Genomic DNA, 19,629 nt, shown 5'->3' on the forward strand with positions numbered 1-19,629 from the left:
GTGGTGCCCTTATTTAGAAAAGTACTGAAAAGTATCGAAATACATTTTGGTACCGGTACCGGTACCAAAATATTGGTATCGGGACAACACTAATAGATGTTTGTAATCCGGCTGACAAAAACCGAGTCGTATGAAAACCAAAGCAATTTTTCCAATAAGAAATTCTGTAACTTTCGCCAAAAATCTTAGTCGAGATTAAAATCATTTGAAAAGTAGGGCATACTCATGCAAGGAAGGAAGTCGATTTGTGGTTGATTCTCCATTGATGCATGAAATGTGTAGTATTTTTCACAACTTTGAGCCGGCAGCCATTTGCGGTCCCTATCTTTGCCTTTAAAGGGAATATAAATTGCTCTTAATTCAGAGCATGTGTAAGGTTTGCTCGAGCTTTGTTTTTGCTTCAAGATTTTGTATTACGTTAAGGGTTTAGGATTTCCTTGGAGATGCTGATAATTTTACACATTGGCTGCCACTAACACAACAATTGAAGCCAGTGTGCGGAGCTTTACAACACACGGTAGTAGTCCAATCCTGAGTGCGACATGCATTTCATGCATTTTAGACCAGCGTTTCCCATGCCTCCTATAAAATAATCATGCGCACAAAAAGCATCTGGTGTCGTTTGACTTCCTTAAATATATTTGAACTCCATTAAATGCCTCACTGTTTCTATACCTGCCATGCCAGCGTTAAAGCCTGCGCACCAGACAGGCCTTTTTGTGTTTCTATAGATAAACCTTAACCTCGTGCACTTGACAATTTAAACAAAACACGTTTTATTATTGTTTATGATCGCCTTGGCGAGATAAGAAGCGGGGTCTTTTCCGGAGTGCAGGGGCGCAAGACCCTCTGCAGAATGCCTGAGGTGGCCTCATGTCCTGACTTGAGAGGCACGCCTCTGCACATGCGAACGTGAGCATAAGTCAACCATACGTCGCAGCTGTCGGCATCTGCGCGTTAGTGGTCGACGCATAGCTTCGACATGAGCGTGAATTAAAAAGTACAGAAGAAGCAATGGTGTGCAGTTGATTAAGAAATGAAAAGAGAGAAAGACAAAAGCGGGATGTACATCTGACCTGAATTAAGATGAGCTCATTGTGTACTGCAGTGCGTTTAATAGTGCGTTTGTAAAGGAACGCCCAGTCTCTGTTCCCTCTCATTCCAGCATGGCTGTGTCATCCCTGCCCCGGGGCCACCACACATGCAGCCTCCTGCACAAGCAGAACTTGCGCAGCGCAAGGATCACGGTGCAGGGACGTGTGGAAAAGGGGGGTCGGGGAAGGGGTATCAGAGGTATAGAAAGAGTGGAGGAAGACAGGGATCAGAGGTGGATGGAGGAGAGGAAGAGGGGGCAGGAGGTCCATGGAAGAGAGGAAATGAAGGATTCAGGAGAGCGGGGAGGCATCAGATGGGTTTAGCAGGACCACGGTGAGTGGGGTTTTGCAGGAGAGGATCAGAGATATGTTTGCACAGGGAAAGGAAAAGATAGATCATGTTTGAATTGTACCGCCGACAATGTGACTTGTGGAATTAAGGACTGGGGACACAGCAGGATTGTGACATGAATGTGAAGATGTTGTGCAAAAGGGATACATTGTACAAATGTGTTGGGAGAGAGTTGACAGCCTTGTTTTCTGGATGATGAAAAGAAAAACCTGATCGGGCTTTTCACAGCAAAAGGGGCAGGCTTTATTTTTTACTATAACCACCGTGTTTTTCTCTTCAACAGGGGGTTCCCGCTGGGGTACTGCGATTGTTTTTCTTTTGAAATATATATTTTATATTCCACCTGCACTTTTTCCACAAATTGGAATGTCAATTGACATTGGTTTGTAAAGGGCCGTGACATGGCCAGCCTACTCAATCTACCTTGCAGGTTTGAAATAAAAACATGACTACCGGTAGTTATATTGCGTTATTATAACAATCTTAGCATTTCGAGGGGAACTACACTTTTTCTGTAGTTTTGCATGACATTCACATAACTTATGCAAGACAAGCATAAAGTTAAGGTTACAGTACCACTGATAGTCACACACACACAAGGTGTGGTGAAATTACCCTCAGCATTTGACCCATCCCCTTGTTCCACCTCCTGGGAGGTGAGGTGAGCAGTGAGCAACAGCGGTGGCCGCGCTCGGGAATCATTTTGGTGATTCAAACCCCAATTCCAAACCTTGACGCTGAGTACCATGTCTTTCTTTTTTTTGCGGTTTTGCGGTAATGGGATTTGCTCTATTCCGCCTATAAGGCACTCTAAAAACGTCCGAAAACCTCCATCAATGTTTTATATACTTGCTGTAAGTATCTATGTAATGTTGTAACAGGCACATTTATAATTACTTGTAATATTTACATATTTTGCTCATTTTAAGCATACAGCAGACTTCATGGGAGACAACAATACAGTATAAGGCGGGTGAGCTACAAGTTGTACGAAAGCAGATTCAACGGGTGGCTCAAATGTTAAGTGCTAAACAAGAAAGACTAACAAGGAAGATAATTAAACAATCACTCACTGTACAATGTCTGCTCTCACTAGGATGGCGACTGATGGGATGTTTATATCTTCCTGTTTAGATGAAGAATGAATCATAATATTCACACAGGTTAACAAAAAAAAAGTGGGTGCAACCAGCTTCTTTTCATGCCTTTCTCGCCTTCTCTGAGTCTAAGTTGAGTTTTAAAGTTGGCCAAGTTCTCAGTTATGGTCACATCCTTCTACTATACATACCACTAAAAGTAGTTCCTATGTGTTAGCGCTTGTACTATAACAATATCGCTAATACTAGTTGGTTAATATTCAGGTCACAACATGTAAATGGAGTATTGTTGGCAGGTTTTAGATGTTTCTTTTGTGGCGCAATAGACTACTCTTATTAGCTGCATTGTAGGCCACCTTGTACTTGCTGTAATTTGCAAATTAGAATACATTAAACAAAAGAATGTTTTGATTAACTTAGTATTGCACAGAAATAAAAGTACCTTTAGGATCAGTTTAATTTAAAACCCACTTTTATACAAGATGTATAAGTAGGGGATCTCCACTCCATATCTCCATCAGTTTGTGTCTGGAATATGTTGAGGACGCCTGATTTAAACAAAGTACAGTGCAGTGTTCTTTTAACGGGGCCATGTTTTCATTGTGAAACAGAAGAAGATGGATCATTAGCCACGCCAACAATAGAGTACTGAAAAACCGAACAGTGCAGACATTTTGAAACATTTTTACAATGAAAATGTAATACCATGTGTACCATACCATACCTGTTGGTGTATAAATACCATGGACAGGACTCCAAGTCGTACTTTACACCAGCAGCCAGGCTGGGTTCTATAAAGATGACAGAAATGTTACCGATAGATTTAGTGGCGAGAGGAATCCATTGACAATATTCATAATCTTCCTTTTACAGCAAGAGACACATCCTTGTCAGCTCATGCCACATCATATTTAGTAGCATTATTGAGCAATGGCTCCCTAATTCAAAGCAGACCATAATTCACCACGTTTTTTCCAACCATCTTGAGACTCCCTAAAATGTGGACACCCGTGTCCCAGATTAATCTTTTCTTGCTGTGTAGCATCCATCCCTACACTATAGCCAGCTAATAAAAGTCAGCCTGTGTCTTAACCCATTAGGGCTGATTTATTTGATCAGATTCATTTTATTTCCTAAGCCCAAACCCCATGGCACTCTCCTCCCACCAGTGATTAAAGGCAGTAAATCAGGGGCAGGTCCTGTGTAGTGTTTACTCCGAGAGCCAGGCAGCTGTAAGCTGTTTGAGGCCCTTGTTTCCCCCTCTGTTTACCTCTGTTCCCATGGCAACTGCACCACCGTCTCCCGAGTGTCTGGAACTTGGCCGTTGGATGTTTTGGTTACGTTTGAAAAGTTTTTAGCTGCTGCGTCTAACCCAGAGAATGGTGACTTCACTCCGGCACGGGGCAAGCGCAACGATGTAGCCTGTTTGGAGGGGGGGTGTGTGTGTGTGTGTGTGGGGGGGGGGGGGGGGGGGGGGGTAATAAGGCGAGAAGGAATCGAAGTGGGAGGGACCAGATCTCGGGGTAGGCAGGCACCGGGTGGGGGGAGGGCGAAAAGCCAAAAGCATTACATCATTGCTGGAGGAGACTCAGAGAGGGAAGGATATGAGTCAGTGGACCTGTGCCTCTTTCTCTCTCCTTCTCTCGCTCTGCTTTTGGACTCCATCCAAGGCCCTGCGATTCTCCAGTTGGAGTTGGGACTGTGCACACACACACACACACACACACACACACACACACACACACACACACACACACACACACACACACACACACACACACACACACACACACACATAGACTTCACAGCTGCCTGTGCACATGTTAATTCTGAGGGTTTGGAGTTGAGGTGGTCCACCAGACACAAAAAGATAGCGGGATGGATGTTTTTTTTCATTTTTTATCAGGACCAATGGATAAGAACATACTAAAACAGAAGAAGGTCTAGCAGTGAGGTCATGGTGGACTGAAGGTGGGTGGTGGGGTGGAGGGGTTGTGGTTCCACAGGGTGGGGATCGGGATGGAAAAGAGCTGGGTGAGAGCCCAGCACTCAGTAACGTGAGAGTGTGGGGTCAGGACTGCAGAGTGTCTACCTGCTCTCCCCAGGGGCCCGCGGCCCGGGCTATTATCAATCCCCTCAGAGAAGCCACAGCCTGTCATTATTCACTCACCTACACACACAAACACATGTGTAAAAGAACAGAAGGCACCGCAGAGTCACTTTATATCCTCCTGAGAGGTTATAAGCAGCATCCTCTGCAGTGGACATTTGTGTTTTGCATATTAGGGCGATTTTCCCCCTAATGTGTTACTCTGACAAAAGAAATAAAGCAAAAACAGAGAACGCCAGTTCCCAGCAGAATATAGAATAACCATCCATTTTAAACACCTTTTGTTATTAAAGTGGAACCTGTTTGTGTAGACGCCCCTCGGACTGGCTGGCTGATGTCAACATAAGCGGTTGTCGACAAAAGCTCCAAATCAAAACATTTACTTTTTCATTTACATGTGACTTTGTGTAGACTGGGTGATGATGTCAGGTCGGCGCAAGCGAAGCTTTAAGCGTGATCCCAGGATGCAGAGGCGGCAGGCGCAGCACAGGTGGAAATGTATTTAATGAGCTAAAAGTATGTAGCTTATGTCCACAAAAAGGTCTGCACTTGTTCAGGTAGCGACAAACACTGGGCCCCATTCAGCAACCGTTCTTAAGAACAAATTTTATTCTTGAGCTCACTTACAAAGTTTTTAAGGAGATTTTTGTATTCACCAATGTTTTCTGAGCTGGGATTTGTTCGTAGGTAAGAACAAAATCTACGAGTGCTCCAGAGCACTCTTAGGGTAACCTATTTGTTCTTAAGTGTGACAAGTTCCCTTACTTCTATTGTCTAATTTTTAATTAACATCATAGATAGATAGTTAGATATAGAAACATAGACAGATGGATAGATGGATATATATATATATATATATATATATATATATATATATATATATATATATATATATATATATATATATATATATATATATATATATATATATATATATATATATATATATATATATATATATATAATATATATATATATATTTATATAGATACATATAGATGGATATATATATACAAACGTTTGTATATATATATATATATTTATGTATATATATATATATATATATATATATATATATATATATATATATATATATATATATATATATATATATATATATATATATATATATATATAGATAGATACATAGATAGATGGATATATATATATATGTATACAAACGTTTGTATATATATATATATATATATATATATATATATATATATATATATATATATATATATATATATATATATATATATATGGATACATAGATAGATAGATAGATAGATAGATAGATAGATAGATAGATAGATAGATAGATAGATAGATAGATAGATAGATAGATATAGGTAAGACAGACAGACATATAGCAAAATAAGCAATATATAGACGTTTCAAAATACCGTGTGCGTGCAGATCGTGCCCTGGGGAGGGAGCGCATATTTGCCCGAAGTGACAAATATTTATTTGAACGCTTTAGGCTACCTCAACAGTCCCCCTTTGTTAAACTTATGTTTTGACAATATGTATTTCCCCCGCGGGATAATACGAATTTCTCTTCTGTAATCTGTTTGTGTTTTCTCCGTGTGTTTGATGTTCGGCTTTTCCGCCGGAATTGTGCCCTTATATGGGTAATTAAGGGCGTTTACCTATGCAAATTACAGAATTAAGGGTGTTTACATATGCATATTGGGGAAATAAGGGCGTGTTTATATGCAAATTATGATAGACACGCACGCGCTAACCATTTGGCATTCAGCAACTTAAGAACAGCAGGTGGGAACAATTTGGCCATTTAAGAACACATCATGAATTTGAATGGACTCCTCTTAGGAAATCACTTAGGAAGAAAGATAAGAACTTATTGCTGAATGGGGCCCAATGAGTCTACAACGAGCTGGCATATAAAGCATCCTGATTGGCAGCCAGGTACAGGTGTGTTCTGACTGCAAATTAGGGACTTTGAGGGAAGCAACGCTCAGGAAGTGGCAGGAAATGAAAGTACACGGAGTGCTGAAACAGAAACAGTACCTAGCACAAGCAATTAAACACAAGTACAAAACTGTCATGAAGGGTCATCACAGTTGTTGAACAATTTAGTTGTCATGGTTTTCCTACATTTGCATATATCTTTATTCAAATCCTTCTGTGTTCATATGACATTTTGTAATCTTATCTGACATTGTTGCGGTAATTTCACTGACAAAAAAATTAAGTTTTGTACTATTGTGGCTAACGGTCTAAAAATAAATACATCGATGGGTGCTTTTTGTTACCTGCTGTGGGATCCAGGTAAATACTGCTATTTTTATTTTATTTTATCAAAAGCTTAGTTTGCAGTGAACAGGAAGGTTTAAATGCTGTGTAAAGTAAATAAATATTGATAAATGGGTTATACTTGTATAGCGCTTTTCTACCTTCAAGGTACTCAAAGCGCTTTGACACTATTTCCACATTCACCCATTCACACACACATTCACACACTGATGGCGGGAGCTGCCATGCAAGGCGCTAACCAGCAGCCATCAGGAGCAAGGGTGAAGTGTCTTGCTCAAGGACACAACGGACGTGACTAGGTTGGTAGAAGGTGGGGATCGAACCAGGAACCCTCCGATTGCTGGCACGGCCACTCCACCAACTTCGCCACGCCGTCCCAAGTACCAATGATTGTCACACACACACACGAGGAGTGGCAAAATTATTCTCTGCATTTGACCCATCACCCTTGATCACCCCCTGGGAGGTGAGGGGAGCAGTGAGCAGCAGCCGTGGCCGCACCGTGAATCTTTTTTGGTGATTTAACCCCCAATTCCAACCCTAACTAGGGTTCAATCAATCAAACTTTATTTATAAATTGCTTTTCGTACATAAAATAAATGAAAAACAAGGTGCTCTACAGACTTCCGTAAAAATAATACCCCGATTACCCACCTAACCCCATCATCAGTTAGAGACATATTGCACACATGCACACGCGCACGCACACACACACACACACACACACACACACACACACACACACACACACACACACACACACACACACACACACACACACACACACACACACACACACACACACACACACACACACACACACACACACACACACACACACACACACACATGCATGGCTGAGTACAGAGAAGCCAGGTGAAGAAACACTATCACGGGAGCTCATCACATTTAAAAAAAAATGTTTTAAACATTCTAAGTATTTTGGGCCCAAATTAAGCATTTTCAAGAGTAAAAATAGTTCAACTAACTAACAATATCTCTACTACAGTATTATTGGCTACTAGATGAGACCTAACCAATCAGAGCGTGCTGTTCAATATCGTGGCCACTGGTTGGCTGGGTGGCTCAGCTTCAGGTACAATTCAGTCCCACCTTTACAAGTGTGAAGGTCACTATGTGGGTGTTATTTCATTTCTAGAGGGCTCTCACGAAAACCATATTTAGAAGTTTTTTTTATTCTCTAGCTAGGAAAATATTTGATTTATAATCAATTATTCCTATTTCGCACCCTGAAATCAATTAACAGCGATAGAGGAGGGACGGCTGTATACATTATGTATTGTAACTAGAGATGTCCGATAATGGCTTTTTTGCCGATATCCGATATTCCGATATTGTCTAACTCTTAATTACCGATTCCGATATCAACCCATACCAATATATACAGTCGTGGAATTAACACATTATTATGCCTAATTTTGTTGTGTTGCCCCGCTGGATGCATTAAACAATGTAACAAGGTTTTCCAAAATAAATCAACTCGAGTTATGGAAAAAAATGCCAACGTGGCACTGCTATATTTATTATTGAAGTCACAAAGTGCATTATTTTTTTTAACATGCCTCAAAACAGCAGCTTGGAATTTGGGACATGCTCTCCCTGAGAGAGCATGAGGAGGTTGAGGTGGGCGGGGTTGAGGGGGACGGGGTTGAGGTGGGGGGGTAGGGGTAGCGGAGGGTGTATATTGTAGCATCCCGGAAGAGTTAGTGCTGCAAGGGATTCTGGGTATTTGTTCTGTTGTGTTTATGTTGTGTTACGGTGCGGATGTTCTCCCGAAATGTGTTTGTCATTCTTGTTTGGTGTGGGTTCACAGTGTGGCGCATATTTGTAACAGTGTTAAAGTTGTTTATACGGTCACCCTCAGTGTGACCTGTATGGCTGTTGACCAAGTATGCCTTGTATTCACTTGTGTGTGTGCAAAGCCGTAAATACTATGGGACTGGGCCGGCACGCAAAGACAGTGCCTTTAAGGTTTACTGGCGCTCTGTACTTCTCCCTACGTCCGTGTACACAGCGGTGTTTCAAAAAGTCATACATTTTACTTTTTGAAACCGATACCGATAATTTCAAAACCGATACCGATAATTTACCATTTTAGATTTTAAAGCATTTATCAGCCGATAATATTGGCTGGCCGATATTATCGGACATCCCTAATTGTAACCTTTTGCTGCTATTTCAATGCTTTTTGCATCAGTTTCCTACACGTTTCCTATAAAGCAATGCTAACTTTTACACTTTCCCTGCCTATTTTCTGTACATGATGTGCCATTCCGGACGTTTTTAGGCTGTAGTGTAAATAAAGTCCATACTGTGTTTATATAATATTAAGGATTTCAATATAGAACCAAAATCCATCCATCCATCCATCCTCTTCCGCTTATCCAAGGTTGGGTTGCGGGGGCAGCAGCATAAGCAGGGAAGCCCAGACTTCCCTCTCCCCAGCCACTTCGTCCAGCTCCTCCCGGGGGACCCTGAGGCGTTCCCAGGCCAGCTGGGAGACAGAGACTCCCCAACGTGTCCTGGGTCTTCCCCGTCTGACGTGCCCAAAACACCTCCCTAGGGAGGCGTTCGGGGGGCATCCTGACCAGATGCCCAAACCACCTCATCTGGCTCCCCTCGATGTGGAGAATTAGCAGCTGTACTCTGAGCTCCTCCCGGATGACAGAGCTCCTCACCCTATCTCTAAGGGAGAGCCCCGCCACCTGGCGGAGGAAACTCATTTTGGCCGCTTGTACCCGTGATCTTGTCCTTTCGGTCATAACCCAAAGCTCATGACCATAGGTCAGGATGGGGACTTAGATCGACCGGTAAATTGAGAGCTTTGCCTTCCGGCTCAGCTCCTTCTTCACCACGATGGATCGATGCAGGGTCCGCATCACTGCAGATTCTGCACTGATCCCCCTGTCGATCTCACGATCCACTCCTCCCTCACTCATGAACAAGACTCCAAGGTACTTGAACTTCTCCACTTGGGGCAAGGTCTCCTCCCCAACCCAGAGATGACACTCCATCTTTTTCCGGGCGAGAACCAGGGACTTGGTTTTGGAGGTGCTGATTCTCATCCCAATTTCTTCACACTCGACTGCGAACTGAGCCACCGAACCGGATCCCCTCAACGGCCTGACTGCGCCTAGAATTCTGTCCTCAAAAGTTACGAACAGAAGCGGTGACAAAGCTCACTGGAAACGGGTTTAAATTACAATGCGGACCGGGCTCTGGCACCAATGATTCAGGGAACCTTCAATTCAGGAGGAACAGTGTAGTTTTCGTCCTGGTTGTGGAACTGCGGACCAACTAGAACCAAAATCATAGAATCAAATAATCAATAAAAGAACACATTTCTGCACATCAACAAACACACATTAGACATTGCACTTCAGCACTTTCTGTATTGATTTAAGGTGTTTTTGTTGGTTGTAAATGTGCACATTACAAAAAATGTTTAGATGGCTAAAAAAAATCCAACAAATCGACCCCAAAGTTTGTTCCTGCCACTGCCTTGTTATTTTAAGTTCAGGGTGGCTGGCAAAAGGGGAAACTTGTATTCTACCACCACACTGCGTACCTCATTGTATTTTCATGACTTTTCCCATGTGGAAATGTTTGGATATACGCAGCGCTGCTCAGGTGTCATATGCAGCGTTAAATGAGTGTGATTGTGATAAATTGTTATGTTAGACTGAAATGACACACAGTCACGGATGGTAATGGTTCTGTGTGTACGGAGCAATCCAAAATGTCTGGAAGGTAAATGCACATATTTAGGTTTGGAAAAATACAGGTATTTATTCAGGTGTGGGGCCATTCTCCCTGCTGACCCCCCCCCACCCCCCACCCCCAATACAGCCATCACTCTCACACACGACTCACCAATACCGTAATCCAGGCTATGATGTGGTCAATTGATGATATTAACCTGCTGAACACCGCTAACCTAAATACTTGCCCTATTTCCTAAATGGCCAAGGATATTGACGCCTGGCAGCCATCATTCATCCTGACAGCACTGATGATTGGAGAATTATTGATTACCCAAATGCGGGTCATTAAAGAATGATGGGGTGAAAGCTGGGGATTTTTTAGGCCAGAGCACTGGATGGAGTTAATTTAGTGCGTAACGGCACCCCTGCAGCTGGGAATCTTTACTCTCGCAAGCAGGTGATTTGGTGGCTGTATAAATGACGTCAACGTGCATAGATTGAGTAGTCAGGATGTTTGGACGGCTGCAAACCTGAGCCAGCGGTTGTGACTGGAACACATTGCATTGCTGGGGAACTCACTTAAAAACTCCTCTGTTGCAGTGTGTTGTCGGAGAGAGACCTCCCTGTTTGTTGAATGGGAATCCCACACGTTTACTATGATAAATGCTATCACTCCATTATCATCATTATATCTGTCATTCTGCATCGTGTGTGGGTGTTCAAGCACATCCATAATCAGGCTTGATACTTCAACTTTTGCAACATGGTTTATCCATTCTGACGTCCCAAACAGAAAGTCACAAGAGAAAAGTTTGTTTTGGAAAGATAAAATAGAGCAATTACTCCTGGATAGACATATACTACCGTGTGGTAGTGTATATAACCACATGTATAACCACACTTTTTAACAACTTTATTCATCGGCTTGTGACACATTCCACACTCTTATAAAACTTTGTGGGGGATTGTTCCTCTGCTCTTAGTAATAAATAACTCCTTACTGGGTTATAGATTGTGTGCTGTGACGTGGCGTGGCATGGTCTTTAGTCTTGAGGAATGTCACAATCAATACCTCTTTGGCAGCTTCACTTTTCGACATGCAGTCTGTTAAAAAGGTCACTAAAGCCATCAAGCACCACATCCCACTCATTTCACATGCAGCTGTCTTTGTAGAGTTTCCACTTTTAGAACTCCTGATTAGATATGGGTGTCGTTTACATTTTAACCGATACTAGTACCAAATCAGTACTTTAAAAACAGTGCTCAAAAAATAATCGAAAACATCCAAATTTGTGTAAAAAATAAAAACGTTTTTATTTTTATGGAATTTTATGACATTCAAGTTGAACAGACTACTAATTTCAATACTTAAGTGATATAGATTAAATAATAACTATTGAAAAATTCGTGCAGCAATACAGATCATAGAGAATGTGCAAACAACTTGAGTTGTAATGTTTGATGCTCAAAATTCTGAGTGTACTTGAATGCAGCCTCGCCGTGACCGTCATTGATGCTTGATGAGTAAAGTGCTGTGTTAGCGCTGCAGTGCTAGCGGTGTTATGAGGGCTGCTGTTGCCCTGTTAAGGTCGTTGTTGCCGTTGTTTGTTTATTTCAAAAAAGAAGTTACAATACGGTACTTCACATATTTCACATACCGGTATTCTCATTTTCTCATTATAACATGTCCGAAAAAGAGTAGGAAGAAAGCAATTAATTGCAATTACTAACATGTTTGTTCACTTCCTGTTCTCAATTTGTAACACAATTTAAATTAATAAATAAATAATTTTAATGTAACATTATCTCATTTTTTGATAAGGTTCAAGATGTTTATCAGGATTCTTCTTCTTTATACTTTGTAAACACTTTCGAGTTTAAACAGTTTCTTAAACTGTATAATAATTAGTACTTTTTTGGACTTCTTTGCTTAATCCATTCCATAATTTAATTCCACATACTGATATACTAACGCAGGGGTGTCCAGACTTTTTTCTATGAGGGCCGCACACTGAAAAATCAAAGGATGCTGGGGCTATTTTGATATATTTGATTTTAAAAGCCAATACAATATATAGATTTGTTTTAAAGAAAAAATAGCCTGCAAGTCAACTTTGTGTCATTAGTTGGGGTGCATGATAAATATTTGACATACAGTATAATTATCATGCCGATATGAGGAATTATGACTTCACACCAATATCAATCAATCAATCAATCAATCAATCAATCAATCAATCAATCAATCAATCAATCAATCAATCAATCAATCAATCAATCAAAGTTTACTTATGTAGCCCTTAATCACAAATGTCTCAAAGGGCTGTACAAGCCACAACGGCTCAGATCCCACATCATGCATGTAGACAAGTAGGGGTGCCGAGACGTCGTCGACTGATGCTTAAAGAGTGGTCCACCCCGTCCAGTCCATTGGGAGGCTAGCAGGGGATCATCTTAAATCAGCAGCGCAGAGACGTCACCAACTGATGCAAAGAGGAGTGGTCTATTCTGGGTCCCGACTTTGAACAGCTAGCGAATCATCCGTGGAAGCTGATCGGTGGTCACCTGATAACTTCTCCACGCAGGAGAGGGGGGCAGAGCAGAAAAGAAAAGAGAGACAGCAGATCAACTGGTCTTAAAAGGGGGTCTATTTAAAGGCTAGAGTAAACAAATGAGTTTCAAGATGGGACTTAAATGCTTCTACTGAGGTAGCATCTTTAACTGTAACCGACCGGGAGGGCATTCCAGAGTACTGGAGCCAGAATAGAAAACGCTCTAAAGCCTGCAGACTTTTTTTGGGCTCTGGGAATCACTAATAAGCCGGAGTTCTTTGAACGCAGATTTCTTGCCGGGACACATGGTACAATACAGTCAGCAAGATAGGATGGAGCTAGACTGTTTAGTATTTTATACGTAATTAGTAAAACCTTAAAGCCACATCTTAAGTGCAGAGGAAGCCAGTGCAGGTGAGCCAGTATAGGCGTAATATGATCAAACTTTCTTGTTCTTGTCAAAAGTCTAGCAGCCGCATTTTGTACCAACTGTAATCTTTTAATGCTAGACCCGAAAATAACATGTTACAGTAATCGAGACAATTCAATAAATCTCTTTAAATAAATAAATCTGATTACATTTAAAAACAGCTTTGATGACTGATAAAAAAAAAAATAATAATAAAAAAATTAGGTGAGATAACCCGTACTTTGCTATAGGTCAGCAAATTAAGTCTTCCTTTTCTCTTACTCGTGTTGTAAACTTCCCATGAGCTCATTGTAAACAAATATGGCGTTGACGGCTTATGACTTTTTTACCGTTTCAAAGGAATACATGTTGTGTGCTTTTTGTAAACATTCTACGAGGAGGGGGGGTAGGACATCGCGCATCAACACATCAAACTTTATCAGCCACCTGAAATGCCAGCATCCCTACGACGGTGTTTTAAAAGGCGTACGCTTGCTGCTTAAGAAGCTGCCATCAAGCAAGCCAGCGGCAAAGAAAGGTGTGTGTAAACTACAGTTAAATATGCTTTTTAAAAAACACCATGTGCATCCCTAGTTCTTAGCGTCAACTTTTACGTGTTTTTCTCGTTAATTCACACATACTTGCCATTTTATTCCACTTTTTATGTGTTTCTTTGTCGTAGTATTTTTAAATGTGTGGTGGGCCGATAAAACATTTGCTGTGGGTCACAATGGGCCCCCAGGCCACACTTTGGAAACCCCTGTACTAAAGGTTTTAAGTATTGTACGTGCATACAAATGTTTTAAGATACACTTTCCCTGAGGTTATATTTCTCATCTTTTGTTGAGAAAAATTGTTGTACATCCTTGGGTAGCAGGTTCTATAGTTTGTTTTGTACATCATTTCAGCTGTTTGCAAATGCACCAAATCATTGCAGTTTATTGCACAATAAAGTTTAAAACGAGCATCAGACTACTTACAAGAATGTTACTTGCACAGTATCACCACCGAGCACTTGTTGCAAGTGGCTGAGTCAGCATTCATTTAACTCCGAACTAAGACACCGATGCCTCGTTCTTTTTTCGCTCCAGTTACTACCGTGTAAATCAGTTATGGAACCGGGTTTCGGTGCCCACCTCTACTCATGAAGTCAATATACTGTATTTAAGAATTGACATAATTTATTATGATATAATTCCAAGGTTTTACCCTTCTCATGGGAAGTGAGTAGAAAATAATATGTTTTCTATTAGAATAGCTTCTCGGTAACAGATTCCACAAAAAAACCTAGCAAGTTCTGTGGAAAACGCAACGTATTGCCATGAAGTCGTAAAAGAGTGGTTCGCAAGTTGGGGCATATTATTTTCATAACATTCATTAACAAAAAAGTATATGCATTTATTTAGTATATTTTCCAATAATAATCACTGTGTATTTCTTTTGCTGCAGACATCTACTACATCTCAGTCTTCATGATGTTACAATGTATTTATTCATTGAATTCCTTGACAATTACTTTGTGTGTCCTCATAGGCCTGTCCCTGGCTCTCTGTCCTCACTGTTGCACCTACGAAACAGACAGAGACAGCCTCTGCCAGCCTCCATGCCTGGAACGCTGCCAGACCCCACCATGCCTGGCTCCTCTGCTGTACTGATGCCCGTGAGTGTCACAATGGAGCACAAAGCACACACTCACGGACACATATACGCAGTACTTAATTTTTGTATTTATTCGCAGTCACACACACACATGCTGCGTTTACGCCTCCTACACTGCCTGTTAACGGCACAGAGTTGCGCCGAGGCGTTCTCTTTGTCACGTTAAAATGACTTAGCGCAGCCTATCGAGGAAGTCGGTTCCTGTAGAAAAGAGGTGATCTATATCTGGGTGAGGGATATAGATTGTATTGAAATCAAGCCAAAAAGATAGTACATTAAGAAGGAGGGAATGATAACAAACCTGATAAGACTCCTCTGGAGATGTCTAATAATTCACTACTGTACATGGACAGAAGTCTTGGGTCATAATCATCATTATTAAGTGAGTTAGTGCTCTTGGATCTGCCTTGTTTTGTGGTGGAAAGCTATGTTCTGTTCCAAAAGTGCACAAAAGAAGGTCCTAATATACATGCTTGAAAGGGTTTGGTGTGGAAAAACCTCAGGAGTCATAACCTAAACCCACTAGCAGTTTTCGGGAATAACGGCGTTATATAGTAACACAGTGTTTCCCTCACATTCATTTATTTGTGGCAGCCCGCCACGAAAGAATTACGTCCGCCACAAATAAAAAAAAACAAAAAATACAATTTTTTTTTTTTTTTTTTTGTCCGGTCCAGCTTCTCAGGCAATTCATATAGTTGATGTAGATGCCCATATAGGCTGTTCAGATTTACTTTACAAAAGAGAAGTGTAGGATACTTCTCTTGTTGCCTTATTTGTATTTGACCACTACTGTTTTCTGTTTATTTGTTACTGACTGTGGCAGGACACCTCTGCCTCTGTTTCACTTTATGTTGCTGGTAAATAATATGGTTGTAGTAGTAGGCTAAAGCTAAATTATTTAGTATGCACTAATTAAAGGGGCAGAGCTTTAAGAGACATTTAAGCTTTTATATTTTATAAGATATATTTTTTGTAAGAACCACAATTAATAAATATATTTCAGTGAATAACTTATTGTTCAAATCTGTATATAAATATGTACATAAAGTGTTGTAATTATATTGTAAAATGGATGGATGGATGGATGGACGTTTAAAACAAAACTGTTATTATCAATTAGTAAGTATACATTTTTTGAGCCTTTTTAGAGAAAATCATATCATTGTAGTAAATTATGCAAATTATGTGATGATGTCATGGTGACCACGCCCATAGCCACGCCCATAGCCACGCCCCCACCGCCACAGGTATCTTGGCAGTTTATGGGAAACACTGGTAACAGCATTACTAACTTTTTTTTTGCGATCTGCAGACGTGGTAAAGACATTAGTTTCGCTTTTGTAGGCTTTTTGAACCTGTAAGCTACTCGTGGGGGAGGCCGCGTAGAGGCTGTCTTTGTCTCCCCCCTTGAGGACCGGCGTCGGACGCTATGGAGCAGCGATGAAGAGGTGGATAGTGCCTTCTGCGAGTGTGGGGACCGAGTAGACCACATAGTCACTAGTTGCCCCAAACACCGACCACCGAATGGCGAACAAGGTCTGATTGACCTGGACAATGACACGTTGACCTGGCTCGCCTCAACGGAGCTGCAAGTCTAAAGACACACGACAGAAGAAGAAGCATTACTAACGCCTAGCAACTACTAGAAATGCGTGATCTAAGTATTTACTTTATGTATGTTACAAAGCCATTACGATATGTTTGATGTAATGTGGCGCGCTATTTTTGGCGTGGTTTTATGTCAACATGACAGCGTCAAAAGCACGGCAAGTTCAATGCAGGAAATATCTGTTTACTGGTGAAAGCAACAACCAGTACCACACTAAAATAAACTTGATATCAAATAGGAGGCAACGTCACACAGCAAACAACACACAGCATGTAAGTACACGCACTCATACACACGCTACTACTACTATGTGTAAATAATGAACAACAAATCAATGGTTGAAGTGACAAGCTTGCATTCCTGCAATACCCAGTTTGTTGACAAGAAGATAAGACAGTCATGGAAGAACATTCAATGTCTTTATTAACCAAAGGTAACACAATCCAGTCGAGGGAAGGGTACCGATTCCGGTGCTTTTTTAACACCGACCGAATGCCGCCGGTCTCTCTGTAAAATCCAACGGGGCCATGTTACATTGCCTGCATTGCGCATTACTTTGCACTTCAGCACTTGGCGATCACTCCAGCAGCATTGACAGCGGACTCAGCCAAACTACCTCTATGTAATGTTGCAATTTTCAATGCCAACGAAGAGATTGACTCCAAAAACGGTCTCAGGTAAGATTCCACTTTTCCAAAAATGCACTAGCTTGGTGCTAATATACTGTACATTGGCTTTAAAATGTACATGCTACTGATTGGCATTAGCGATTTTACATGGCGATTTCATCACCTCCAAATCTGCCAATGAAAACTACAATCAAAATAGCTGGTGCATAACAAGTACAATACTTCATTCATTCATTATTTATTTATTTCAGGAATGACATAAAAAAGTACAAAGTTGACAACACATAATAATATAAATTAATATAGTGCAAAAGGTAATGTATAGTATGTAATGCATGATTGTCCAGTTTTGCCTGAAAGGGAGTGGGAAGAAGATAACTTATTTAATCCCACCCCCAGTTCTCCAATCAGTGATTATTCACATGAGTTTCACTGTTACTTTGTTCAAGGATTAAAATACAGATGTTGTATCATAGTGGCATTACCACAGGTAACAATAATTATTACACTGTAACAATAATTTGTATCAACAATGTAGGAATAATGAATATACCAACATTGGTAATAGACAAAATGCCAACAATGGTAATAGACAACATAGCAATAATGGTAATAGACAGTATTAACATTTTCTAAGGATCAATAAAAAAATAAAAAAATAAAACACATCATAAACTCTACACTACTGCCATTTACCCGCTTGGACTTGCAGCTGTAATTACAACTTAATGTCATGATTGCAAATAATAATATGATGATAATAAAAATAATTGAAGAAGTGGACAGCAGTTACTATATTCAGATAATTGTTAAATGTTGCAATAAAAATGGGATTTTTCTGAATCAAAAACAGTTACTATTTATTAACACACACAAAAGTACAGAAAATGGATAGTATTCAGTACCGGTATTGATACCCAGGTACCGGAAATTGGTACCGTATCAGTTCCAATGTGAACAGCACCCAACCCTAATCAAGTGAAAATATTCAACAGAGATGCCGTTCTGCAAGAGCTAACAAACACAGCTGAGCTAATGCTGCTATGTCTGGCTCTCTCGCTGACGTCAACAACAGTATTTTAAAAGGCACACATTCTGCTTTCATGAAACGTCTTTCAATCGGTTCGCAGCTGAGTGTGAAGCGACTGGGATGAGAATCAGCACCTCAAAGTCCGAGTCCATGGTTCTCGCCCGGAAAAGGGTGGAGTGCCATCTCCGGGTTGGGGAGGAGATCTTGCCCCAAGTGGAGGAGTTCAAGTACCTCGGAGTCTTGTTCACGAGTGAGGGAAGAGTGGATCGTGAGATCGACAGGCGGATCGGTGCGGCGTCTTCAGTAATGCGGGCGCTGTATCGGACCGTTGTGGTGAAGAGGGAGCTGAGCCGCAAGGCAAAGCTCTCAATTTACTGGTCGATCTACGTCCCCATCCTCACCTATGGTCATGAGCTTTGGGTTATGACCGAAAGGACAAGATCACGGGTACAAGCGGCCGAAATGAGTTTCCTCCGCCGGGTGGCGGGTCTCTCCCTTAGAGATAGGGTGAGAAGCTCTGTCATCCGGGAGGAGCTCAAAGTAAAGCCGCTGCTCCTCCACATCGAGAGGAGCCAGATGAGGTGGTTCGGGCATCTGGTCAGGATGCCACCCGAACGCCTCCCTGGGGAGGTGTTTAGGGCACGTCCGACCGGTAGGAGGCCACGGGGAAGACCCAGGACACGTTGGGAAGACTATGTCTCCCGGCTGGCCTGGGAACGCCTCGGGATCCCCCGGGAAGAGCTAGACCAGGGGTGTCAAACGTACGGCCCGAGGGCCGGATCAGGCCCGCGAACAGGTTTTATCCGGCCCGCGGGATGAGTTTACTTAGTATAAAAATTAATCTGAAATTTTTGAATGAAAGAAACAGCTGTTCTAAATGTGTCCACTGGATGTCGCAATGGCAATTCTTTGTATCTTTGCAGATGATGCTACATATGTACAAAATAAACCACACGATGTTAAGTACATCAGTCGTGGAAAATGATCAAACTACATACATAACCAACTTTAATTTGATTTTGATATCTCGATAGATTGAAAATTAACACCAATGAGTTGACTAATGAACATTACCACATA

At 41.3% G+C, this 19,629-nt stretch overlaps 1 protein-coding gene across 1 annotated transcript in view; it reads left to right on the forward strand.

The window, feature by feature from the left end:
• Nucleotides 1-19,629, forward strand: part of creb5b (cAMP responsive element binding protein 5b) — a 161,995-nt gene that overhangs the window by 67,214 nt on the left and 75,152 nt on the right. The window contains exon 6 of the mRNA XM_062063041.1: nt 15,153-15,279. Coding sequence (XP_061919025.1) covers nt 15,153-15,279 — 127 coding nt within the window. The remainder of the gene's footprint in view (nt 1-15,152; nt 15,280-19,629) is intronic.

Source organism: Entelurus aequoreus, linkage group LG11, assembly GCF_033978785.1.
Source record: "Entelurus aequoreus isolate RoL-2023_Sb linkage group LG11, RoL_Eaeq_v1.1, whole genome shotgun sequence".
NCBI lineage: Eukaryota > Metazoa > Chordata > Actinopteri > Syngnathiformes > Syngnathidae > Entelurus > Entelurus aequoreus.